The following is a 27,983-nucleotide window of genomic DNA, read 5'->3' on the forward strand; positions in this document are numbered from 1 at the left end:
TCACGCAAGGATTGATGGTCATTGCTTTTCAAAGTAAATGCAGATGCAGATTTTAATGCATTCCGTCACGGGATGAATGGATGGATCCGATTATTGGATTATATGTAAGTCTCAGCAAGAAACCAACTCTTAACATTTGTAGCGCAAGACCCCCGCTGCTTTCCTCTCAAGTCTGTTAGCTGCGGTAGAATTTTGTCAAAAGTGACCTCATGGCATCACCATGTACCATTCTTAATAAAATACAGGGCCACAATCCTAAACATACATGAGCGGCGTGACCGGGACGCCCCGTGCTGTAAGCTTTGGAGACAGATTTGTAACCTTGGGCTCTCGTGTGAAGGCCATATTGTTCTGTACGCTCCCCAGCGCCTGCTTCCAAATGCACCTAGGGAGGCCTTTTGAACTCAGCATGCGTGTCAAGCGTGCTTCCAATGACATTGCGCATGCTTGTGCCAGTGAAGCTGTCAGCCTAAATTCAAGCGCTACGTGAATAATTACAGGCCGTTGAAGCCATTCTATTCTAATATTCATAGTCGGACCACCATGGCCTTGAAGTTGCCATCTCATTTGACTCCGAGTGGCCGCAAAAAAGCCTTCCAAAGTCTCAAATGTACCACAAGGAAGCCTACGGGGGGTTCGCATGTATGAAAGCCGAGCGAGTCGTTTATTATAATGGAGCCCGTTTTGGTAAAAGAATGTCTTCCATCTGAAACGTGTAGTAGTAAGTGCCCCAAATGTTACAAAGCCATTAATCAGTTCAACCGATACATTGTTGATACATTAATATGGGTCAAGGTCAGCCATTTTGCCTTTTTGCATCATCTCTGACCACAGGTGATGCACATAAAATCAAAAGAATCCTTAAAGTCGCTCAACCTTGTGTTGTCATGCGACCAGCGCAGACATTTCAATGCCCTTCTGCGGTTTGTTTTGCTAATCAGCCTCATGTTCCGTACGCCTTCTTCATTTAGTCTCTCGGCTGCTTTGCTCCCTACTGCACCTCGCGTGTGTGCGTCATGTTTCGAGGTTCTGCAAACCACCTCCGGCTTCTATCTAAATAAACGCTCGCTGTAATACTTATGGAGTACAGTATGCCTGTGCACGCGTGTGTGTGATGGTGGTTCCGACTTGAACGCCACAAAGAAAAACAGTAAGCCCACCTGCTTATGGTTATATAACATCAGAAGAGTTTCCACTGAAACCGTATGAATTATGTATTAGAGTGTATACTGTACAAAATACAGGACGCTCCTCATCCAGTGAGAGGAAGTACAAAGAACAAATACTTCAGTGGAGTTAAGTAGATATTTTGGGGGGTTATTTTTCTTTATTTTTCTGATGACTTTAAAAATTTCAAAATTTCTACTCTTACTTTTTTTCAACATCCATGAATGTAAAGATGAAAAGTAACTTAAGAGAGTTATATTCGACTGCAGTTGAGATCTAGTATAAGGATTTTCAACAAATCTTAACTGGATGGCTTCTGTTTTTTTTAGAGTAAACCAATTGGGACACACACACGCACACACACATACACACTTCACCCCCATAATCAATAAAAAAAATCAATCAGGCAAGGCCTTTTATCTCCTTCTGAATCATCTTATTTTTATCTTAGTAAGCCAATTTGTATGGTTCCATGCCATGGAAGAATTTGAGGAATGGACATTTTTCTTCCAAGGCCTTAAAGGCCTGCTTGGAGGAGTTTGGTGTGACTGAGTGAACAAAAGAAATCCCCACAGACGCACTCCAACATCTTGAACAAAATGTTCCTATGAAGAGTGGTAGCTGTTCAAATAGCTGCAAATGATGGACACCAACTTCACCTTTCCATTCCCTGTCCCTTTGGTCAATTGGTCAACTACCAATATTTGTACCAGTGACTGCTTATCTAAAAAAAAGTATCCGATACTACACACCAATGCCGTCAACTGTGTCTCTTCTGTTTATATTCTAAAGTCATAGACGACACTTTCATAAAGTTGTTCGTCTGGATTTGAAGAGTAAAGCATCTTTGTGTGGTTGCACACGTGTGAGCAACACCGAGTCAGCCAAACTCCACTCAGGGCTGCTGATCCAGCTGCGCGACTCATTTGTCAGTATGATGATCAACATTATTTGTAGTTTTCCCTTCTGACGTGAGGCTGCTGCTGCTGCTGCTCGTGTGCATGCTGAGCCAGGAACATTTCAGGGAGGCTGGTGTGGGGGAGGATCCCCCCCCCTCTTCTCCCTTCCATTCCCCTCCTCTGATCCTGAGTGGTCCTTTCCCTATATAAGGCTCCCGAAGCCGCTTTGACTGTAGATGCACACCCCGCGTGCAGGCAACTCTCGGCAGATCCTCACGGGAATACAAGACAACCCTCAAGCAAGTGAATTGTGACAGAAGACAAGCAGAGGTGAGATAACAGTTTTTTTCTTGTTGCCTAAATCTGCTTTGAGAGTCTCCCCCCCTTCATATCAGTTTTGTCTGACTATTCCTTTATTGAATATTTTAAACAGAGACGAAACTTGATTCTACGACTTCCACATCTGTCATTAATTCTTCTGTATATCATTCTTAGGCACTTTGATTGACAAGTAAACAGACTAAGCGCGCCAGTGCCATTGTGATTGCCATGACAGAACTAGATAAAAAAACTGATGAATGACATTATGTGATTATCCATTCAATTCTCACCCTGACAGAATTTATATCTCGAACTAATCACATGTCAAGGCTATCAAATGTATTTTATGCAAACAGTGTTTCACTCAGTCACCAAAGATGGTTTCTTGTCTGAAAAAGATAGATGGAAGGATGTAGACAGATAGTGGAGATTGATACGTATATTCATCCAGTGAGGAAAATGAAATCTATTGACACTGATGTATAATAGAAAATGAGGTATAAATATGGAAAATAAAGTAAACAGTGTCCACACTTCTTCCACCATTTTGCTTATGACAAGACAAAAATTGGTCTAAAACACATGAGTCAGGACATTTAAAAGATCGGCAGCGGGCCGCAAAATTGCTCCAAGGCCACATTTTGGACACCAATTGAAATTGATTGTCCTTACTTTATGTCTTACTGCATACATGCAATCCATCCATCCTATTGACAATCAGTGACAGAAGTAGAGTTGACATGCAAGTGTCGGGCTGAGGTGAAGTAAAGGTCAGCCTCACCCCTCTCCGCAGAGTTCTCAAGGGGCCGGAATACCTGAAGCGTCCATGTATTTTCGCCCCATCTGTCACACGGGGGTCTAAAATTCAGGAAAGCCATGAGAAGAGCCCGGACAGTGTAGCCGCTCTCGGTTGAGTGTGAGCAGCAGCGGCAGGGTGTGGCCGTCGATGCCTGTTGCCTGGCTCGGCTGCCCCTGGCACGGCGTGTTGACACAGAGCCGGTGCCAGACCTCAAGCCGCCTCTTTGCAGCCAGGGAGAAAGAGGTGAAGGGATTCAAGGATAAGGAGCGAAGCAGTGCGTGTTTATTTTCCTCTCGGTTCACACGGACCCGTTGCACCTTTCTCGCTTTATTTGAACAAGTCCTCCCTCTTGTTAGACATTAAATCATTATTGGCCGCAACATTAGCGACAAAATTAGAACCAATACTCAGCTTTACTAAAAAGTAAAGAAAGAACAAGCCTATCCATGATTAGAATGTTCAGCTTTCATTGAGTGACAGGTGTTCAAATTGTAGTCATAGTGTGGACTTTTCAAATCTAAGATTAATTATCATTAGTTTTTATCTTTAAGAAATACATTTTTTATGTGCTTGTTTGATAGGATCTCATTGGATTGTACAATTGTACATAATAGTGTGTTCTTTGATAATTACAGTTTGTACTTGTGCCGCTGGTGCTTTTAGGATATTTCATTATTAATTGCATACTACCGTTTAGCATTCAGTTAGGTGATTAGTAAAACTGGTATAGTGGTTCCTTTGAGACAGTGGTTCTTTGAGATATGAGTTGAATTTGTTTTGCGACACGACTAGTAACTCAAAACTCAGATGTCAAATCATCGCTCCCTATGGAAATGAATGGAAATGCCATTAATCTGTTCCAGCTCTCCAAAAAACAACATTTTCATAATGTGACTCTTAAAAAGGAAAATATCACTATTTCATGCAATATATGAAAACACAGTGATGACGTAATTAAATTGAATATCAAGAATTAAACAGTTTCTTGGGAAACAGTTGCTTCCATTGGACATTGTGTACATTGTGCATCGTGTTCTGGTGTGTCCGACTTGGCCACCTGGGGGCAGTGTGATACAAAAATATGGATATACATGAAGGTGACTCTACTTCTCACTAAACTGCAGTAATATTAATCATTCTTTGCAGAAGATAAAGAATATGTGATTATTCTATTCTATTCTCCATGTGTTGCGCCACTGTTGGTGTTCAAATAAAGTATTGCAACGTCGCCCATTATAAGTTAGAATCAAGGTAGAGGACTTTTTTAGCTTCTGTTTTTTTCTGCATTTTCCTTGGAAAGTGATCTTGGAACTTAATGACACATCAGATGTTCATTCTTTGAGCATCGTTTGTGGAAACCAGTGGCATAGTAATCTAGATTCCAGTTAAAAAACTGATGTCATTTGACTTTAAAAAGACATTTATTTATGATGCTCATGATGGCGATGACATGATGTTTGAGTCATTGGTGCATTCATCCTATTGTCACATTACGCATAATAGCTTAGCAGCAATTTGGCATACTGTGATGCAGTAAAAGAGGAAGTGTAAGAAATGTGTACTCAGTTCACTGTTGTAATCTGTACTCCCACAACAGGGAGAAACTGATGATAAAATGTTCCCTCTCGGCAGGTTGTGTCAGGACCAGCTCCCCTCACATATAAAAAACACACCAGTGTGTTCAGTCGTCGCAGTGTCAACAATGGCCTTCATCCCTCTCCTCACCCTCCTGCTGCTCTCCTTGCTCGGAAACTCGGCGTCTCTTTTCCTGCCCGACTCGCAAGAGCTTAGGCGGCTGTTGAGTCGTTACGAGGACCAAGAAGTGGGTCACAACAGCACCGGCCAAGATGGAAGAGGCAGCAGGAGCAGACGTGCCATCCGTTGGTCAGACCGAGAGGAGATCCTCCAGCTGCACAACAAGCTGAGGGGCTCGGTGTACCCCAGTGCGGCCGACATGGAGTACATGGTGAGTCATACTCGTTTGCACATGAAGCCTTTTGGACAAGTACATAGGTTCCCACAGATAGATATGCTTTTCAAAATTGTCCTACGGTGATGTGTATTTTAATGGAACTGTGGGGAGGGTGTTAATGGAGGAGCTTGAAAGAGAGAGCCACGTTTGCACAAGGGTCATGGAAGCATGCACGTGTTGTTTTTAAAGGGTCATGGGGAATCTCAAAGAGTAAAGCAGAAAATTAGCGTAAGAATGATCATACATACGTCAGAGGGTGCCTTGACACAGGTTCGAGATCAAACAGCATGTGCAGTGTAGCAAATAAAAAATAAACTACCTTTTTGCTTAAATGTTGATTAAAGATTCAGCATCTATTTATTCAAGTCAAACAAGCTATGAATTAATTTTGAAAAAAATCATAGGTTATAATTTCATTTAGACAATAAAATAAACTGTCACTTAGTTAACCACAGCATGGAAAACTGGAGTGTGCCTAATGGGTTAAAATATTATTACAAAGTGCTGTTATAGTTTTAAAAAAAAAGTCTATTCTCTCAGCTGGAAACATGCAGTCATGGCGGCACACCATTAACAGCCTGCTGCGTTGTGTGTTTCTTTTTAACAAGCTGGATAATAATGCTGACTTTGTGCTGTCTACCTGCTTCATGCTGGAGAAGACAAGTGAGGGAGGGGGGAGCTTATTAGGGGCCGACATGGCACTGGAGTGGGTAAAGTAGAGGAATTATTGATGTTGGGACTCCTTGAAGGTTAAGCAGTGTACTTGGAAAAGTGTGTGTGTGTGTGTGTGTGTGTGTGTGTGTGTGTGTGTGTGTGTGTGTGTGTGTGTGTGTGTGTGTGTGTGTGTGTGTGTGGAAATTTACTGAGGGGTTGCTCTCAGGGTCCTCTCTGCTATGAGAAGTCGTTTGAGCAACTTTTTGATATCTTTAAGGTCCATGTCCTAGTATGCAAAAACTTTTCTGCCCGCTACTCTATTCATATTTTTGTAGATTTTTTTAATGCTTTTTTTTCTTGTGAATGTCGGCAGGTGTGGGACGACGAACTGGAGAGGTCTGCCACTCACTGGGCTGAGAATTGCCAGTGGGATCATGGACCACAGGACCTTCTCATGTCCATTGGGCAGAACCTGGCTGTTCACTGGGGCAGGTGAGACCGACATGTTTTCTTTTGCCACTTTTTTTTTTATTATCCCTGTTGAAGCTGTCTCCTAAATGAGTTGTATTTACAAGTACAAATGAATACAGCGTGGATTCCAAGCAGGACACAAAAACAGTTAAGCAAATAACATCTGCCGGTAACTCATTTCACATTGACAGTCGCTGGCAATCACTTAAGTGTTGTTGACAGGCCCGTCTGGCTGAGAGCTAGTGAAAATCGTGCCAATTGCAAGTACCGGTAGTCTTTTTTTCCTGTGTCCACGGCTGGCCGCCGACATCCCGTTTTGTCATTCATGCACCCCCTCCGCTAAAGGGCATCATAAATGGGGCCAAAAATCTGCCAAACTGTGCTAATCTGTTTTTTCTATTATACATACCCCTGCTGCTTCATTTAATCTTTCAGGGGGATTTTTTTAAAGATGTGTTGGGTGGAAACAATTGTACCATACACTATGTGGACTAATGTATTGGGCAACACCTCCATCTGTAATGGTTAGTTTTGTCCATGTAGTGTAAAGTACATCGGGGTTGACTGTTGTATGAGTGCGTGCTCATGTGTGTGTGTGTGTCCACAGTAGACCTTTGTGTATGACCGAGTATTGCTATCACAGCAGGTGCCCTTCCAGGAATCTGCTCTCATTCTCACCGAACCGTCATACCTCCCACTTTCCCTGCTTTTCTTCCCGTGCCAGCACACCCACTGAGGATTCCCTTCTTTCCGCTCCCTTTGCTCTCTCCCCCATCATGCTGTGCACTCTTCAATACCCTAAAAAGGCATGTTTACAATACTGATTTGTCAGGCGGTGGGACCGTGTTTAGTTTGCTTAGTCTCTCTGTTGTTTTTTTAATTTCCCATGTAATGGAGGGGAAGAGGTGCAGAGACGCTCACATGGTGCCCAAAGCTGTTGGACTAAACCAACTGTTTTGTTTGTCCAGATACCGCTCACCCGCCTTCCACGTTCAGGCCTGGTACGACGAGGTGAAAGACTACACCTATCCCTACCCTCAGGAGTGCAACCCCTGGTGTCCTGAGCGCTGCTCCGGACCCATGTGCACCCACTACACCCAGGTGAGGGGAGAGCAAACGCACAACAGATCTGTAAGGAAGCATCTTACTGCATCATACAGAAGGCTGTTCATAATCTCAAATCATTGTTGCCCATTGAAATGAATGAAAATGCCGTTAATCTGTTTCTTCATTGTATACAAAACACATATTACAAACTATTGAGCCACTAACTAGGTCCAAGATGGTGTGAATCGAAACTGAGTAGCCCGCTATTATCTTTGGTAGGTTATCAAAGGGGATTTTGAAGGTACTGTCACTTATTTTTTATGGCCGCTGAGAGTAGCAGCATTTAATAAAACTTCCCTTCTAAGTTTACTTTGAAGCTGCAGAGATGTGTTTACAGAAACATCCGGACTCCTCCTTCTGCCCCTCAGCCTGAAACTTGACCAGGGCCATCTGGTAGTCATTCACACTCATCACTCATCCCTCCACGTTTGACCTGGATTCCTCTAAAGATGCTGCAGGGGGGGGTACTGCTTGAAGCGAGCATCCAAATCTTGCCCACAAGTTTCCTGCTTTTGAAATTTACAGAATATACCCTTAGAAATGAAATGATTCCTACTGAGGCAGTTAATTAGTGACCCCCAATGTTTAAGAACTCGAGCACCTTCGTTCTCATCACTGGTCACCCAGCTCAATTGCAATTTGCAGTTAGTTAGCTAGCTCTCTGTAAACCCCCATCTTTCCTTCGGGGTAATCAGCTGGTGTGGCTGCTTTAGAGCGCCTCATTGTTGGCCCTGAGCGCACACATGTCAAGGAGCGAAGATGGAAGAGTACTGTATTTGCCCCACTGAGCAATCCTCGCCAAAGATGGAGACTCCTCAGCACACATCACACATGAGTTCTGCTTGCTGACTCACTGCTTCCAGTGGCCTTGAAATGTCTCTACCAGGAAAATAGATGAACATTCCAAAGGAGGGAGAGCACATACACACATTTAAAGGCAAAGGAGGAAACGTTAGGAGGGGTTTTGGAACCTGCAGTGTTGTATTCCCCTTCAAATGGCACATCATTCATCTTTAGCACTACTGCAGCAGTTTTCCGTTTCATTAAGGTGTTTTATTTTACCTTGGACGCTTCCGAGTAAGATATTAGAGCATGACTACTTTTCCATTTGCTTGACGAGAGGGATCGAGGTAATATCCCAAAGGGCAAAGTGTGTTCACACGAGACGGGCGTCTGACGGGGGCATAAAAACAGGCTGGCTAGTCCGCCGCGTCCCACCGGCCTTGTTAATCGTGACCGCATGTCTGCTCGCTTCCTCTGGAAAGATCCATTGACCCGAAAGATGAGAGAGCGACAGAGAGCGACAGAGAGAGAGAGAGAGAGAGGACGTTAGGAAAAATGAGCCGCCAGTTTTATAGGTTACCCTACTAGATGTTTCTTTTCATTCATTCAGAACATCCATCTTACATGAGCCTTTCTTTCATTCCCCCTTTCACAGGTGGTTTGGTCCACCACAAGCAGAGTTGGCTGCGCCGTGCATGTGTGTCCCAGGATGAACGTGTGGGGGGAAACATGGGAGAACGCCGTCTACCTCGTCTGCAACTACTCCCCAAAGTAAGACTAAAGATTCCAGAAATGACACTTTTGCTCTTTGCTTACATTTTTCTTCCTAAAAGCCCTGGCAGCAAACTGAACTTTCCTAACGTCCTCACAGCTGTCGGCTTGACCGCTCATTTCAACGCTGAATGACATTTTGGGGCCACTCAAATTCCTCCAGAAGTCAGAAAATAGAAGCCTGAAAATGAAGGATTGGGAAAGAAAAATAAGAGCTTGTTTCCATTCCATTTAGAGACAACGAGGCAGGCTTTTATTATCCTCTTAGGAGTGTTGACCGCAGGCGAATCGTGTTAAAGTCATTACAAGAGCAGCGAGCAAAGTGATGCTGACAAGTTCCAACCCTCAGTCAACATGTGTGCCATGTGTTCCTGCAGGGGCAACTGGATCGGCGAAGCGCCCTACAAAAATGGTCGCCCTTGTTCCCAGTGCCCTCCCAGCTACGGAGGAGGATGCAGAAATAATTTGTGCTACAAAGGTGAGCATAGTGTTGTTACATTCCAATTAAATATAGTGTTCACACCAAGACAGATTTATACGCAAAGTACCGCCTCAAAAATACTTTGCTATAGTGATGCTTTGAGATAGACAGGACCCAACCTTCTCCTTTAATGTATGAAACAAATATTTGAAAGCAGAAAGTGCAGCAACGTTTTTAGCCAACTAACTCATAGGCACATATTCTTTATCCTCTAAGAAAAACAAACAATAATATTATTGCATGAAACTCTTCTTTATTAACGTCTGTATTATATTGCCCTCAAGTGACCGCCCCATCCCGACAACCTGTCTTGACTTTGTACCCAATGCTAGACTCCCAGCGCACAGAGACTGAGGATATGAACGAAGTGGAGAAGCCTCAGGTGCCTGTCATACCTCGCACAACCGCTAAACCCAAACCCAAACCCTCCGCTCCAAGGAAACCTGTGTCCAGGCCGTCCACACCCAGCAACCCATCTTCAAGGAGTCCTAGTAACACCAACTTGGGTAAGTAGTCGAACACTTGCATGACCTCGATATTGTTTTACCTCATTGCTCACCTTGTGTGTGTATTTTTTTTTTGTGTGTTTTTTTTGCAGCTCAGAGCATCAAGTGTGAGACCAGACTGCGAGACAAGTGCAGAGGAGTAACCTGCAACAGGTAAAGTTATTCATATTCAATTATTGGATTTGTTAGAGACTTGCAAGAAAAATAGTGGTGTTTTGTAGACAATCATCTGAAGACAAGTTAAATCTAAACATTCTGTGGTGTCAATTAAAAAATAAAAGAAACTTAATTATAATCTTGGCAAAGACATCTTGGTTTTATATTTGCTTATACTATATAGTCCTAATTATTTTGCATCCTCTTCTAACTTTCTAGATATAAATGTCCCGCTAATTGCATGAATAGAAAAGGAAAAATTTGGGGAACGCTCTACTACGATGTGGTAAGTATGGCCTCCAGAGAATAATACAACAATTCTAAACTCATGAATATTGACTGAAGAAAGTGTTTTTCATTCTTGTTTTTTTTCTTCCTTCCTTTGTTCGAGTAGCAATCGAGTATTTGCCGCGCGGCCATTCACTTTGGTGCAATTGACAACAACGGAGGACTTGTAGACATCACGAGGATGGAAGCCAAGGTTCCCTTCTTTGTCAAAGCCACGAAAAATTCTATTGAGTCTTTCAGGCAAGCCTCAATGTTTCCATAGCTATAATTTATGCAGCAATAAATAGTGATTTACTCATGTCCAATCACACCTTTAAATGTGCTTTACAGTAAATACAAGCCAGGAAATGCCTTTATGATGGCCAAAGTACAAGGTAAGAGAAGTACCGCACTGACGTCATATAACCTGTATAACCAAGTCAGACAATGTATATAACATATATTTTGTATTTTCTCATTCATATGTAACAGAAACCAATATCGACTGTTACACTACAGTTGCCGAAATCTGCCCATTCAAAAAGCCCCTCTCGCATTGTCCAAGGTATGTTGACATATTGCTAAGCTTATAACTTGGCATTGCCTATTCTGGAACTGGTGGACATTAAAAAAGACCATTTATTGTTTACTTTTAGCTTATTATCTTATTCTGGGTGGGGGGAAGCCATTTTAAAGGTTTCTTAAGAACTATTTGGCATTTAAATAATATTTAGGAATCACTTTCACTACAGTGACAGTTACATTTGATCTCAGCACGACTGCAATTTGAACCACAAGTGAAACTGGGGACCGGAAATGTCCTTCAGCTCTGGAATGGTCATTGTCATCCCTATATAAATGCATGTAACTCCCATCAAACGAGTTAAAGTAGCACTTTAACACTACTCTTGATGTTGCTACATATTGACAGTATTTACCAATTTCTTCCTCAGAGTCTTCTGTCCTTCTGACTGCAAGAGTCAACCCTCTTATTGGTCACCAGTTATTGGCAACAACATCTACACTGACGTAAGTGATGAGCTTTTGGGAAACACGACTGAATCGTGTATTCATGAATATAACAACCTCACTTCACTTACATGACAAGCACTATTTGTCACAATACAATACAAAACAAAACAATACAAACGGTTACCTGGGAGTCAAATAATTGGAGTACTTGGATACAGACCTTGAGGAACTCCTACTGGTTCTTTTACAAAACATTGTAGAAGAGGTCCAATGTATGGTTTTTGAACTTCAGAATCAAGAGAATTATACCAAATGTCACCTGAAAATTAAGGCAGGAATAGACTGCAAGAAAATGTTTTCAGGATGAGTGTTCTGTTCTGTACTGCGAGCTCTTCTAAGCCATGTAGAAAGTAGATTGCTTCACTGTAAAGCAGACTGAACAGTGATGTGCAAGAATTCACGTCCCCTTCATGAGTCAGTGTGTTGAGTTAGCACTGGCACCGGTGCACGTAACGTCTACGTGTAGCTTACTAGGCATTCACCTTGTACGAACTTTGCCTCCGATGACGTCCAGTTGGCTGCACATCACAGCTCCCCAGAGACACCTGGACTGTCAGTCCCGTTACAAGTCAACAGTCATAGACGCAAGCATTGCGTAGCAAACGTGCCCTGGGACGTCTCCTGAAAGAAATCTAAACCTGTGGACAAGGTGCCAAACTGTACCTTCTTTCTCTGGACAGACCTCCAGCATTTGTAAAGCGGCCATCCATGCAGGGGTGATCCCACCAGACGGGGGCTTTGTGGACGTCCTGCCTCTGGACAAGAGAAAGAGTTATGTTGGTGCGCTGAAAAATGGCATCCAGTCTGAAAGGTAATCTTTTCATGTGTTATCTTGTCATTGCCGCGAATAGATTTCTGGGCCAGAAAAGATCCCATTAAACTACTGCTACACCATACTCACACACTAGAAATAAATTACTCAATCGCTTTATTGAACAAACGATGACAAACGCATAACAAGCACATTCATACACGAGCAGACTGGTGGTTATCAAGTTAACAGCCAGTGGCTAACTAGAGCTCACGACAGCCAACTCTCATTCGCTACCTCCCACGCGATATGACACCTCACACACATTGTTTAATGCTAATATTATCCTGTGGGTAGAATAATCCATTTTAACAAATATTCCATAGTTGCAACCCTAGTTGAGTCGATTCACAAATCTGACTTTTGTTGGTTAGTTAAAAAAAATAAAATTACTTTCTTGAAAACAAACACAAATTCTGCTGAATGAATTGCGGTGCATGTTTGGAAACAGGCTAAGAGAAACCCTGTTCAGTCGAAAGACCTTACACTGCATGTCGAGGTCCGACTGCGGTCAGAGTCATCCCGCATGCTGGATGAGTCGCAAAATCAAATCAAAGTCCATTTTAAAATCAAATCAAATCAAACATAATATTTATCTTCTTCGGCACCATGCTAATGTCCAGCCAAAACATCTTGGATACAGCTCAAAGTTGAGATCTGGGTGAAAGAAAGGTACATTTATTCATCACACCATGGCAGGATTTATGTGTCTTTCAAGCGCACAGCAGCTTGCTTGCAAGCATGCCATGTTTCTCACATCGCTGCGGCCGGCTCAGACGGTGCAAAAGTAGGTGAGGGAGGCCTTTGTGGCTAGCGCTGTTGTAAGAGTAATGGTGTGGTTGGCTATGTGGATGGGCCACACATGGGATCTTTGCTTACTTTATAGCTTGGCATTTCAATTGAGTGTGCAAAGTGCTGAGCGCTCCAAATAATCTGACCGTTCTGAATACAATGAAAGGGTAAGAAAAAAGAAAAAGCTTGTGCAATTGGGCTGGGCGGTCTCAGGTCAATAAAAGACTGGAGTGGAGGTCCGTACTCTTGGCCAACAATGCGGTGGCTATTATAAAGACAAGTAATCACCGTGGATCTGATTACTTGAGGCTGGAATTGCTGACTGCCACCTAATCAGTGCTTTTACTCTCAGAATAATAATGTGTGATATGGTAGCAGCTGAGTGGGCCTATCGTGATCATCAATAAATGTGCGGCTTCAAGGTCTCACTCATGAGCTAATGATAAAGTTAACACGTTAGCAGATCTGTGCCAGCAATGTCACATTATACCTAACACGCATGTTTGTTTTCACTTCAATTGCAAATAAAGCCTTTGCACGAAACCATCTCAATATGGCATCCAACTTGCCACTAGTTGCCATATTATTATAATGTAAAAGTTAAGCAGAATAAATTAAATTCTTTCTTCTTGTAGAAAATATTCATGTATTAACTAAAATACTTATTTGTTGTAGTAATGTATTTAGTAATATTTTTGAATATTGGCAACATGGGGATCTTTTTCTGAAATGTCAATTACAAATTACAAAAAGCGGTAAAATCTGCATTGTGCAAGCTTTTATAGGTCTATCTTGAAAAACAAAAACAGCTAGAAAAGAAGTAAAGCCATTTTTAAATCAGCATTCAAAAAATATTCCATTTCTGATTCTGCTGGTAACCAATGTTGTCTGCGCCGCGGATTCACATTCATCAAAATCTTCAAGTGGGGGTTGCCAGCCAACCATTGGCCACCATTGTCTAATTGTGACATTTGTGAGATCACATATACACGTTCCGTGAAATCAAATGCAAGATTAAATTTGTTCAATAAAATAATCTGGTCTTTCTTGCAGCAAGAGCAACACAGAGGGAGGCTCCTTCCGCGTCTTCACTGTGAGGGAGTGAGGCTTCTGTCATCACATCCTAAAGTCACCTGACCTGCTCTTGTGGAGCAGGGAGTGCTTGCAGGTTCGATACCACCACGAACATTCACGTGCCTTCGGCGGAAGCGGCGTCTCTCCGCATAGTCTGAACTCTTTCCCCCTTAAGGTAAAGCAAGAAAATCACGTTTTCCCACATAGAGAAAACCTTTAGCAAGGCTTCACGTGTGAATGTTGTAAATTATAATGCATTGAACAGCTGGTGCTGGGTCGATGAAAGTTGTTATGTTTACATAAGTGTTATTAATATTGTTTTCATACGCAGGAATGTATACTGATCACACTATTTAATCAGCGTGTACATAATATATATATATTGAAGGAGTACCATGTAATAACATTTTTCTCTTTTTTATATGTTATCGTCTCTTTTTGCCACATTTCCCCACTTCTGCATTTACTTCTGCTTTTATTTCCAATGAAAATAATGTTTGCCTCCTCTACCCGACCCAAGACAGATGAATGTGTCACTTTTACAGTTATAGATGCATTTTATATGTTGACATGGGAGCCATAATTGGGAGTGTGGAAAGTTTCATGTTCAAAATGATTGTTTATGCACTTTTGTAATATCCTACATTTCAATGCATTTTATGTGAGAAAAGTGTCCAAAATGGAATAAATTACAAACACGAACCAGGCCAATCAGTCCTCATGACCAGTAAATCTTGTTCATATCATATTAATGTATGGCCACTAAGAAAATCTCCGGCATATTTCTTTATTCTACCTCAATCCTATCGCTATGCTCGGCAGTCCGGTCTTCAACATACCGCAATCGTAATGGAAAGTATATGATGGATTTTGTAAAGTTATGGAAATTGTAAATAATTGTAACATTTTGGCAGCAGGTTGATAAAAGAAAGTGTGACTGCATTTCAATTCTTTTGGTTGACTTGTTTTTATACAGGCATGTATACTGTAAATGAGTTTCATATTTTTTGCACAATTTGAAAATAAAATTTTAAAATTTTAAATTGCAACGAGTGTTTTTCATTTTGACGACATAGTTGAATAACTTTACGATGATTGATTTTGAGGGGAAAAAAAACATTGTTAGCCTAATAGCATATTTGCCCGAGTCCTCCAGCAGCTCTAGTACGTAGGGTTAGGGTTAGTCTTAGGCTCAGATGCTCAAATGAAGACGAACCAGCCGTGATCCTTATGTCACTCACTAGGCCACGCCCCTTGAGGCACCAAAATAGCATGACAGCTCTGTTATTGTTGTTGTGACTCGGCTTGTCCCACTGTACAATAATTAAAAAATAAAACCAAGCCATTTTATTTTTTTAGAACGTTCTCTCATCAAGGCACCACTGGAGATGGCAATCATGATCAGATGATAGTATTTATCTGGCCATATGTAAACATATGGCATATAGATGTGAAGAGGTTCAGAAGTGCACTCCATCATACCGGAGCTGTTTGCCATGTGCAGAAGTAAAATTGTTAACAAATTGAAAAATGGAAATACTTACATTCTAGGTTTGAGGTATTGTTCCCATAATCCTGACAAGACCTCTGGGCACCAGACAAAATTATATAATAGATTCCACACTCATAAAGTCCAGATGCTGTAATGTGGTGATATTTGTCTGGAGCCATTTCATAATAAATGGATGATTTAAAGGCAGATGGAATAGGTTTGTGTGGAGAAACATCATCAATGGAACTACAGTACAAACACTGGCCACAATGTTCACACTCCAATCAAAGAGCCGTATGGCATGTTCTGCTTTCACAAAGATAATAATGCTCATAGGATTGCACTATCTAGTAATTTCGAAGGTTTTGTCAACGACTATCTTCCACTAGCTTTCTGCTAACATGTTTTTGTTTCTTCTTGCTCAGGTCAATGAAATGTAATAATGAATAGCTTTTAAAAAAAATTAAGACTCTTTTCCTTTGATTTATGAGTCTAAACAAGTGTAATAAATGATTGATTATAGATATTAGCATAGACTCATCTTGTTTAAATGTGGCATTATGTGTGCCTGCGTGGATGTAAACAAATTTGTAGTATAACTCAACCATTCATTTACTTTATTTGAGCAAATCCATTTCAATCGTAAATTATTGTTTTGTAAGATGAAAACAAATCGTTAAACAAACTTTCACAGACTGTCTATTTGTTTAAACCAAAGGGTGGTCTCACCAGTCGTAAAACTGATTTCATCCAATCATGAAAGACATTCACGCCACACAAAAATGCTTCAGATGTTTTTCTTTTAAAGCACAACACCACCATGCTGCTATGGCAATGCCTCCAAATTTCTCATGCGTTCTTCATCACTATTTCAACTTGGCTTTCTTTTGTTTGTCCTTGGCATGAGAGACAGCACAGTGAATCCCTCTGCCTGGCCCCCGGCACTTTTGGCACAGAGGCAAGCGACCCCAAGTGTGAGAACAAAGGCCTTGACGACAAGATGATCAGAAGTCTGCGGTGCAGTCAACCAGCGCGCACTGGAGCGCTGTCACAATGCGGTGGGGTTCATCTTGTGGTCTAAAACGACAAGAGCTCAGTCATCGGTGCTGACAGTCACACAGTTTTTCCTCTCCTCCCACTTTGACAAATTCCCATTCTGGGAAGAGAACATTGAGTATTCACAGCACATTAGTCAAACGTAAGAGTGCACACCATTCGTATCACTCGACAGTCAGCATTTTATGGCTCGGCCAGTAATCTCCTTTTATCCGCCACTTACGAACAAACCAACATTTAAATGCTGATTAAGAAAAGGTTGAATTTTTTCCTTGGGGTGAGACATCTAGCAAAGGCCATGTTTGTTCCAGCTCACTTGTCCACTTGTTTACTGATTTTTAAGACATTTAATAGGACTGGTTCAATTTTACTGCACTCAGAACAGTATATAAATGATATTGACTGACTGCTCTTGAAGTTACATAAACCCACTGTGATCAAAGTATTCTAATTATAGAGGGAGCTTGTTTCTGTCAACACAACTAAGAAGATACACACAAGCCAGTTTTGTTTTGTAGCATCACTCGGAGAAGCCGACACATTATCGTTGGCTCGTCACAGTCGGATGCTTCTTTTGAACTTCCTTTGCTGATTATTTCCCCCTTTTGAGAGTCCACTAAGCCTATGAATGGAGAGTTTACCACCACTTTGGTCTCAATTGAGCAATAAAACAAGTGGAAAGGAAAGCCAACATGGACATGCTCGATGGCTAGCGTTATTGTTCGTTTGAATTGTTCAACCCTCAGTGGACTTGCTCTAGTACCCAGCCAGTGAACCATAAAAGAAGGAAAAAAGACGCTTTGGTTAAACACAAGTCGATTGGTGAAATGGAGAAAAAGTATTTGTCCTTCTCTGTCCATGCTTGATTAATCATAGCGCGAGAAAAATATCTTTATATATTTTTTGGAGTCCACAAACACAAATTCTAAACATAATGTCTGAACTGTGAGCGTTTGATTTTTCTGGCATGTGCATTCTGTGGCCGAACAGGATGCTTTTCTGACAAATTGGATGTTTATAATATATATTTTAATATATATTATTTATATAGGGTATATGGCTTTTTGACTTTTAGAACTTGAGTTTTTGTCCTTGTTACATAAGCCTCTTGCCGCCTCGAGTACATCTAAGCCTGCAGAGCGCAATGTGCGTCAGATCTTGGAGAAGCTTGTAAAAATTGTCTCCAGCAACCACTGTGTATCTATCAGGATTTTCTCGTAAGTGAGGTGGAAAACCAAGCTCACATGTCTTTGACCTTCCCTCCTTTTTCTGAGAAAAATAGTAATGTACCTGTAACTGCCAACGGCCGACTTAATGCTGTTGACGTTAATTACGGGACACTCAATAGAGAACAGAGCCCAGATGGGATGCATTCATCACACTTGAAGACGACCTCTTCAGGATGAAGCAAGGTTATGTAACAGGCAGTATTTCAAACATACCCAGCAACGACATTGTTATGATGGACATAATATGGTGCACGTTGTAGATTAAGTTAAAATTGCATTTTTATCAATAAAAGAGCATTTTGAAGGCCAAAAACTTTCTTTCTTATCTTTCCTGGTTTTTTTTCAGTCGCTTCATACTTAAGAGATTGGGCCTAAAGTAATGATAATGAGAGATGAGCACTGTTTGTCCACATTACTGTCGCGGGGACCTGCGCACCTTTGAGCGAAACGCATATGAACGTGAACGCGCACAAGAGCGAGCGCTCATAGATCGAGCGCGTTCTCCCCCGTCCCTTCCCAGGTCTCGCGCGCACAGGTGTCAGTTTGCTCGTTGACAGACACTTCCTCATTCCTCATTCAAAAATGTCTGCACCCCAAGGAAAGCGACGCTAAGATCAGAGGCGCAGGGAAAGACAAAATAACCCACGGACTATTGGTGAGCGCTCAATCTAATTAACACTACTGCGCGTCCGCGCTGCCACTCACAGTGATTGCAAACAACAACAAAATCAATGAATTAATATGTTGTGATTATGAAATATTTTGTTGTGTACGAAGTTAAAGAGATAAAACGGAGAATGATTTAATTTGGTTGAATAATCTTTCACTTAATGCATGTAGTGCGAATTGGTACAAAAATCATTTCTTATTTCATGTGTTGAAGGTTTTTCACCCGATGAATAAACTGTGTAACCACGTGTTCGAGTCAATCCCTTCTTTTCAAGTGAAGAAAGCAGTTAAAATGTGCTTGACAATTACACTGAATTTAAAAAGTCTGCACACCCCTGTCAAACTTTCATTATTACAAAAATACTCACCATTTAAAACAAGCACTCATGCCAATGACAACGAACTAGACAACTCTATTTTTGTCATTTTGCAGAAGAGTGTGTTCACATTTTATGGCTGCAATGAAAGCTGCAAGATTTATATCTTGATTTATATGGCAGTGATCGCTTTTACCAGATACTTTTGTCAGATTTTAGTTTATTTTGAACATACATCAAATCTATCAATATTTTATGAAGGACGATGAAGTCTGGTTTTTCAGGAATTGCAGTTGGCCCAGTAGTTGTATTTAAAATGTCTTGATGTTGTTTCATTTCAATTCTTTGCTGCACAATCCACTACAATATGTAAATGCGTATGTGGAAGTGTGCTGACGTCAGTGCTGCGTTTTCTCCTGGAAACCGGTCATTTGTGATGTTCTTGTTCAGGAGTATCCTTTAACCAACTATTCCCAGCTGGAGCATTACAAATTAGCTTCCCTGCCAGTTCTATGTCATTAATACAGGGTCTAACTGGGCCAAATGGAATTAGTATCTCAGATAATACCCTGAAGTCACTTTTCCCATGTTACTGATGTCACTGAGCTATCTGCATTCACGTTGGCACTCACAACCGCTGCCAAGACAAATGTTAGACTCGGGCCTCGCTCCCTTGAAACCAGTCCGTGGTGAGTTTATAGTCTTTGAAAATCTCTGGCCTTCTTGCCCGGTGGTTCCTTAAGGGCTCTGGGAAATGTTTGGTTCCCAGACAGAAAAGAGTGAAAAGCGTCAAGCCTGAGACAGGTTTTCTAGGATTGTTGGAAGCCTTTCTAAAAGTTTCTCTCAAGAGTTGAAATCTCAGCTTCTCTTTCTAGGGGTGACCCGTATGTTCATCGAAAGTACAAGTCCGGCTTGATATCAGTGATGAATGTATATCATGTTTATATAAGTCTTTGTATTTGGAACCAGCAGCATTCATCCAAAAAGAATGTTTCTCTAGCTGTATCTGGACTTTATTTGACATGCACTGTTTTTTGTTAAGGGAGCCAATCATTATGTTATCGTGGTATAACACGCAAACCAGTGGAGGTTCTTTTTTTTTCCCATTCTACAACTCATAGTCACTAATTATGATAGTGGCTGGGTGACTGGATTTGCAAGTGTAGTTATATTTAAAATCAAGTTCAGACAGTCTGTGGGGAGAAGACAGAACAACATTTTTGCTCTGGTCCCGCCAAGAAAAATGACCGTAAATTATATTTTGGGAGTGGTGGTTGGATTTGACGTCTGAGTTAACCAACGTAGTCGCTTTTTGCGGCATTGTCTTTTTGGAAGGAACGTGAGCAGTAAGGGCAGATGAGAGCGCTGACACAAGTGTGAATCCTGATAGGTCTGCTGACGCACATTAACTTCACAGGAACTAATGGAAGCTGTGTCAGCCAGGTGGTTTCTGCGAAACCAATGACACATGTCTCAATGAGAACCAGGCGGCTTCATGATACTGCTGTCACAGTGAAGGGGTCCATCCAGACCATGTTTTTGGACTGTGCAATCAAGATGAAGTATTTGGGGATCGCTACATAAAGAATCCATTCCTTGGACCACGATGCTCCCAAGATGCAATGCCTATTTGCATCTCACAATTTTTCACAATGACAGGCAGGAAGACAAGCAGATTTATTGATCAGACAGCCCATACCTATGAGTTTCACAACAGACAATAAATCCAGCCTCGAGACGGACTGTTGGATGAACATTCACAGAAAGAAACATGGACAGTGGGAAAAGGACCAAAAAAAACTGATATTTGAAAATCCTTAAATTCTAATGATGTATGACTGACACCAAGTGGAAAGAGGTTAGGGGCAGAGCATCTGTTTCAATAAACGTGTTGAAATGTGAATTCTGTGAGTGGATAATTACGAAAGAAATCTGTACGCAGGAACTGAAAAAAAAAACAATTGCTCACACACTTGATAAAGGTTTTTAGACATTAGAGTGCAAAATCCATCAACTATATCCTAAATACCAAATTCACTGCATTAGCATGTTTTTTTCCCGTCCCGCCCAAATCACATTCCGATTTCTTTTAAAATCGATTTAACATGCCAAAGATCCATGTCAAAGTGAGTTGAGTGCTTTGAAATGATCTTGTGGCAATATGGTGCTTACAGGAACTATGTTGATGTGAGTCGAGGAGTTTCTTTTATACATGAGTAGTGCTTTGCTATCGTCTTATGGCATCTATCGACAATATTCTTTTTTTTTAATGGGTGTGTTAGTTACTGGTGGATTTTGGCTATTCATGCCAGGTCTTGGTCATTATTTATCGCAAACAGTTAGGGAACATCGTAAATAAACTGCACATGACTCAGCAATGTGTCTAAAATTGAGACACTCTTCAGCTTGATTTGACAGTATGAGGCTACTTTAATTGAGTCACGATCATAACAGTGAGTGTCACATGTCACCCATGCCAGGAACAGCCATGCATTAGGATTGAGGGATTCAACTATGGTCACAGTTCCAAAATGTCACCCTCTTAAAATAAGGGCGTGGGTCATATTTTGACGAATAAATAATTTGTTGCTGTAAACATCTCAGGATCCAGGCGACCTCTGCATGGTTAAACAGATCGTTCAGGGGACAAATGAGGGAATATCCTTGAAGCGTACGCACTTGTGCTTTTCCCGACACGTGGCGAAAACAGTTTTGATCACGTGTTGGATCAACAACGCACTTAGATCTCTCGTGTTGTTTTATTCCCTTTTAATTTTCCAACATCTCTGATTTTATTTTTCAAGATGGATCAGTGTCCTCATACTTTGACTTACAATTGAGCCATAGCCCGTCCCCAAAGAAGAAACACATTTTTTATTCAGCATTAGGGGCCCCACTGTTTTGGTGTCTTCAGTCACAGAGGCGTCCTGGCACGCTTTCGGATTGATGAGTTTCTGGGGTGATTATGTAACGCAGGAATTTAGCCAGTAAACAATAAAGTGCGACTGCGCTCCATAAATATAACATATAGCTTTGTTTCCACCAAAGTCATTTTTCACGCTGCAGTACATTAAGTCACGCGTCTTCAAACTTGTTCAGCTTGAGATACAAATTCCCTCTGGAAACACCAAACAGAATAAAGTTAGGCTCGAATGAACGCCCCCTCAACCAATTTTTAACTAGAAAACTGTTACAGATGTCCGTGTGGTCGTCTCACAGAGATCACGACTAAGTATTAAATCAGAAATGGGTTCACCCAAGAAGGAAAATGATTTCCAAATGTAAATCTCAACTTGAATCAGGGTTTCAGTGAATAATGTGAGAGGACAGTGGGAACATTTCCTGGATCAGAGCAGGTTAAAATGTGAAGCAGGACACCTTAAAGTTGTCGCTTTCAAAATCAATACAATTCATGATACATCATAATTTTGCATTTCTGGAATTGTCAGCTATTAAGACTGAAACCTGGCAACCATGTCAAAGTGGAAAAGGTGAAGTCCCCCCAGTGCTGCCTGCTTCAGTGTCGATATATTCCATGTCAGCGTGTAACCTGTTTCGACCCCATCCTTTGACTGCGTGTGGCTTCATCACAGCCACACACAAGTTTCGTCGAGCATCCAAGTTTAAAAGAAGCTTCACAGCTTACGATGTTGGAAACTACCTGTACATTTTTCCAGACTCATTAATGAGCCACATAGTGTGCGTCGACAGTGAAGTACGATGCATGAATCAACGCCATTAATAACGCTTACATTTGCTTTTTGTTTGTCTTTATGGTGGCCAACAGACTTTGGCAGCTCTCACACGTTGGCCTTGCTAAATTGTGCTAGGGAGGGAGAGGCGGAGTCACATCAGTAGTTTGTGTATGTTTGCTTGAAAGATTTTATCACAAGCTCCAGAAGCAGATTCTGACTTGAAACATAGCGATACTTTGAAATTATGATGTGTGAAATCAATACATCATATTTTGATAGTTGAGTGCGCAGATACTAAGCCCGTGTTGACATTCTGGGAACAGAGAGAAACTCTTTAGTGACTTTTGTTTTTCTCTCTCTCTATTTCTGAATGCATGGAATAAAACAAACATCTCCATGTGCAACTCGCCATCTCTTCCAGAGGCCAGACCACAAGACGTTGAATAATCTTGTGTCGTATCTGACATTTCAGGAAACTGATGCCAGAGACAAATTGGATGTCCGTAAAACCACGATTCATCCATTTCAGGAAAATATTGCAAATACTTGCACGTGGCTGTGCACTCCAACTGGCTGTTAAGATAAGATCATCTGTCTTAAGTTGTTGTGTAAAAAGGGACCATTACAGCAATGTGCCTGACAGCAGTGGAAATTTCCAAACTAAGACGTGTTGAAGTTTGTTCCCACTGGGGAGGGACTTGGTGTTTTTATGTAACAAGGTGATTTTCAAGGCTCCCCTGCATCACGGCGGGCCGCAAACCTCAAGGTCTGCAGCATCTCGTCCCTTGGAGCTTTTAGAGTAACAAGACTGGTGGAAATTCAGCACTTTGGGCTTGGAAAGGGGAACAGGGATGGTGCTATAAGCACACATCGCTGCCTCGTCCTAGCAAACACAGCTGCGTCTGCACCACAAGTTACAAATGACCCAGAATGGCCATCCTTGAAACGGTGTTAAACAAGCTTTTACGTGAAGACCCTCAAATGTAAAGTCTCCTCTTTTGTCAGCTTGTTTTGTGTTTATTGCTATATCTTTAAAATTCTTGTAAACATAGCATTCACTCAAAGCGGAGTCTGTGTCATCTCGTAAAAGGAGACTTTTGAGTTTTTATTAAGAGCATTGAGGCCATCTTGTCCCGTAAATTGCACAATAAAGCTTACTCAACAATTACTTAATTGTACTTCACGGCTTAGCTCCCCGGTGGGAGAATACTATTTGGAGCATGTTATTGTAATTTTGTTTGTCTAGCCCACCTTTTTTTGTTTTACTCTTTATGGGACTGTCTCAGAATTTATGACAAAGGGAAGCACAAGTCGCATACCTGCCAGCAATATGGTCTTTTGCCTTTTAGTCAAAACTATCCCAAAGGAGATTTTTTTTTTTTTATGACCAAAAACTGAAGTGTTTCTGCAGTCGGACGACACCAGCGAGACGACTTCTGAATGGCTTTGGAGTCACCTAGACTTGAATCCAATTGAAATGCTGTGACAAAATGTCGTTCAAGCTTAGAAAGCCTCTAATGTGACTGAATTCAAACAATTATGTGAGCCAAAATATCTTTGCAATGAGGAAAACTAGTCATAGGCCGTAGCGGTAGTTTTGTTTTAATAAATGAAATAACCAAAAACTGCATTTTGTGGTATCTTTGTCTAATATTTATATTTGTTTGATGAACTTAAAGCATGGGTTCAAAATTACAAATAAACCAAATAAATAAATAAGCAAATGGCTAAAAATACTTGTTTTCGTGACACGTAAAGTAATATAGTTGAATGATTCATATTAAAGGATTCATTCTTTGTAAAGTTTCACTGAGTGCAAGGCAAGGGGCAGCTCATAGCATGGCTATATTTAGTTTGAAGAAATTTCCAGTCATGAATACATAACACAAAGAAGACTGCTGTCTGTCTCCACCACTTGAGAGGCTAGTAAAAACATTTGGACACTGGACTTCATAGGCCAGACATTTTTTTTTTTTTAGAGTCGTAAGCTCCCTCTCCTCCCAACTAAACTGAACTGACTTGTATATTAAAGGATGAATATGGATGACCCCTGGAAAGGCAAACTTCCTTGGCTGTCTTAGGATCATATGAAAGGATAAGCCCGTCACTATCTTTCAAAAGCCATTTGTGTGATCTGCCAATCATGCCTGGACAAAAGAATCAGGGATTCCTTTTTGACTGGGGACACTGAAATTACTTACAACTAAGGATAGAGGTCGTTTTGTGAGCTGCCAATATCGTTGAAGATGTTCCCATTCAAAGTTCACGGCCTCTTCTTTCCGCTTCTCACATCAGGGGTCACCACAATGAGTCGTGTTTTTAACTTGCATGATTTATATGGCTCAGTTTTTATGCTGACTTCTCTTCCTGATGAAACCCTCATATTTATTTGGGCTTGGAAAAAGCACTGGGGACATCCAACGTGACGCTCAAAAATGGTACAAAAAGAAACGGCCTGCCTCTGTTTTTCATTTAACTGACAGTTACCATTCACGTTTTTAATTTGTGGTGCCAGAGGGTTAAAGAGTATAGGCAGGAAAGAAAGACATCAAGATGATCGCAATGTTTAAACACTTTATCGTAGCACTTGACAAGAAAATTTGCTACGATGACATCAGGAGAAACCTTTGGTAAGAATCTGAACTTAGTTCAGTTCCCTCTCACTTTATTCCAAACATTAGTGTATGAATAAAGCACGGATATTCAGTAGCAGTTTTCAGTTCGTGTTTCCATAATGTTTTGTTTTTTTTCTATTCACATGTCGTTCAAGAAAAGGATCATAAATTCAACAAGATGATTAAGTTTGACGTTCACAATTTAGGATTCAATTACCTTTGATTTAATGATGTCAGTGTTCCCTAACTGTGTCCAAAGTCTTTCCCGGCAAAACCTTTCCACACCGACCCAATCAGCATGACTCGTGCGTAGATGGCAACTTTTGAAGATTACACAATTATTCATGGCCAGACTTCTAAGGGACTCCACAATTTTTGGCTGCCTCTGTGTTGAAACTCTCTGAATGATGCAGAAAATGGAACTAATGTGAGGACTTTGCATTAATTTGTGTAAAACAATGTTAACTGAGAGCAAATGTTGAGCTTTGTGTGTCCACCACTGTGCTCTCTTTGAGCTCGCCAGATCAATAGAATACCGACGCAGCGGACCTCTGGGAAAGAAACCAACACCACAACAACAACAACAAAGCTTAAGCATAACATGTATCATGTTCTGTTTAAGAAGCCAATTAATTGTTTGGAGTGATCAAGAAAGAAGTGAGCTCAATCAGAATGTTCCATACTGCCATCCGAGTAAGCCTTATTTGGGCAGGATGTCAGTACATTAATTGACTTAATTTGCTTAAAAAGTAGAACAATTTAAGTCTAAAATTTGACAGTTCTACACTTGCTAATTCCCCGTTAACCATAACACGCTGTCTCAAATACCATACGCTTAATAGGATTGGGTGAGGATTAGGGGCTGCTGATTGCAAGATACATTCTGATTTAGTTAAAATAAACGAGTGGAATGTCTTTGTTAGCACTGGCGGAGCTAGAGGGTGGCCATGGGGGCACTGGCCTCTTCTAAAATATGTTTGGACTCCTCAAGTGCCAGGCCAGATAATTGACTTGTGGGTATTTCCCGATTATTACGAGAATTTCTTTCCCCGCTTTTTTTTAAAGATCTTAAACGCAATCAATATTAGAAACTCTGCTTCTAGTACGTGTAACCCAGTAGACGTCTTTTATAAGTTTGAGTTGCATCGCAAAATAAATGCTGTTGTAACATGGTGAAAACCGGTGCGAATAATGTAAACTTCTGCTATCAAGATAATTGAAGAGTGCATAGACTATATATGGACTCTACACAGAAAGGCCCTCACAGACATTGAATTAAACTCGGATTTTTTGGGGGTATTGTGACTTTAGTGCTAACCACTGAACTGCCACTATTTTTTAATTATCCTAAAAAAAAAGTATTTAATTGCCAGTGTGGTTCTTTAACTGCCTGTCTCCATAGCTCATCATAAACGATCAATGTTAAAATAGCGCTGTAATTTTTAATCGCTGTTATGGAAAATTCTGCATTCCCAAGGGTCAAGATCCAGAGGAAAATCTGTTAATATTTAACCCTCATCTGTCTGGGAGCTGACAGTGTAACTGAGTCATTTTCACACATCATTTGTACTCATCTCATTCCTATTAGTGCTTATCTCAAGTAGGCTGTGTCTGAGTCACATACTACGTACGTTGTATAATAACCCATTCAATCACCCATCTGCCCCCACCCCCATAACACCTTTCCATAAAACAGAGCCTATACATAGTTGAATAAATCCATAGTATGAAGCAAGCTGTACAGTATGTGCCGGATTGGTATGCTCTCAGTGAAATGTAAACTTGGGAAGACCTACACCATCTGCGGTGGCGAGACCTTCCAATCCTGATAGTGAACCTCTTAGCTCGATGGGATTATATAATGTTATATAACCGATTAAAACGTTATTCCACTAATTGGGTACAGGCCCGATGCTGGCGGCTCAAAGGGGAAGAGAACGCGTTTCTATTTTGCTAAGATGATTGCTGTCTTGCTTGAGTGTAGATTGTACCCACTGCTGTGAAATCAGTTTGATTTGTTACTGTGTTTTGATAAGATAGCTGTGATTAACGTGGGAAAACAAACGGATTTGAAATGCTTTCATACTCAACACGCATTTGCCAGCAAGTTGATAAAATAAGTGAATGCAGACCCAGTGAGATGTTGAGGCCCTTTATCCCCTTTCTGATCGGTACTCATCACTCATGAAATGTTCCTCACTCTCAAAAGCTGTGGAAGTGAGAAACCTGTTGCAAAATCTAGCATATTTTTATTATGCTTATACATGTTTACAAGCTTTTTTGTGTTACAGAAATATATATGCATATGAAGAAATGTATCATAACCGGTTGTCGTGGGACTTTCCACGCCACAACGAAAGTGACTCACAAGTTTGCCGGATAGCCACTGATGCGATCAAAGTCTCTCAAGTTCTTAAATTGTTGGGGAGAGAGCACTCATGCCAAACACCAAAGTGCGTCACGGGGCGCTGTTTTTATAGCCAAACCCCCCAAAACGTCAAGAAACCTGAAACTGTTTAATACTACAAGCAGTGTGTATATGTCCACAAGTGAGTACTTGATAGTTCTTAGCTTTTCACATGTTTTTAGTAGTTATCCTCAAACATACACAATGTTTTTAGAAACAAATCTCTGAATTTATTCTCAAGAGTCCTCGACTGGTTATGATCGGTTCTTGGCAACCTGCCTGGCACATTATCAGCGACCCCACTCGCATTTATATTATGATCCCAAAATAAAAGAGCAGACTCAAATTGGCGAGGAAGTCAATCTAAGTGGCTTTATCTGCCTAACTGACATATGAAACTGAGGATTCTGTTATTTGAAGCTACGAGACAGCAAGGCAAT

The 27,983-nt window shown here is 41.1% G+C and overlaps 1 protein-coding gene across 1 annotated transcript; it reads left to right on the top strand.

Annotated features, from left to right (window-relative positions):
- The first annotated feature begins 2,240 nt into the window (after positions 1 to 2,240).
- crispld2 (cysteine-rich secretory protein LCCL domain containing 2) lies at positions 2,241 to 14,858 on the top strand. The gene is made up of 15 exons (XM_037247955.1): positions 2,241 to 2,396; positions 4,819 to 5,152; positions 6,186 to 6,304; positions 7,252 to 7,384; positions 8,829 to 8,944; positions 9,322 to 9,422; positions 9,758 to 9,931; positions 10,024 to 10,084; positions 10,307 to 10,373; positions 10,482 to 10,615; positions 10,706 to 10,749; positions 10,847 to 10,919; positions 11,308 to 11,383; positions 12,067 to 12,197; positions 14,043 to 14,858. The coding sequence occupies exons 2-15, from the start codon at positions 4,889 to 4,891 to the stop codon at positions 14,092 to 14,094; spliced, it is 1,545 nt and encodes a 514-aa protein (XP_037103850.1). The 5' UTR covers positions 2,241 to 2,396; positions 4,819 to 4,888; the 3' UTR covers positions 14,095 to 14,858.
- Positions 14,859 to 27,983: the final 13,125 nt, after the last annotated feature.

Source organism: Syngnathus acus, chromosome 3, assembly GCF_901709675.1.
Source record: "Syngnathus acus chromosome 3, fSynAcu1.2, whole genome shotgun sequence".
NCBI classification, from domain to species: domain Eukaryota; kingdom Metazoa; phylum Chordata; class Actinopteri; order Syngnathiformes; family Syngnathidae; genus Syngnathus; species Syngnathus acus.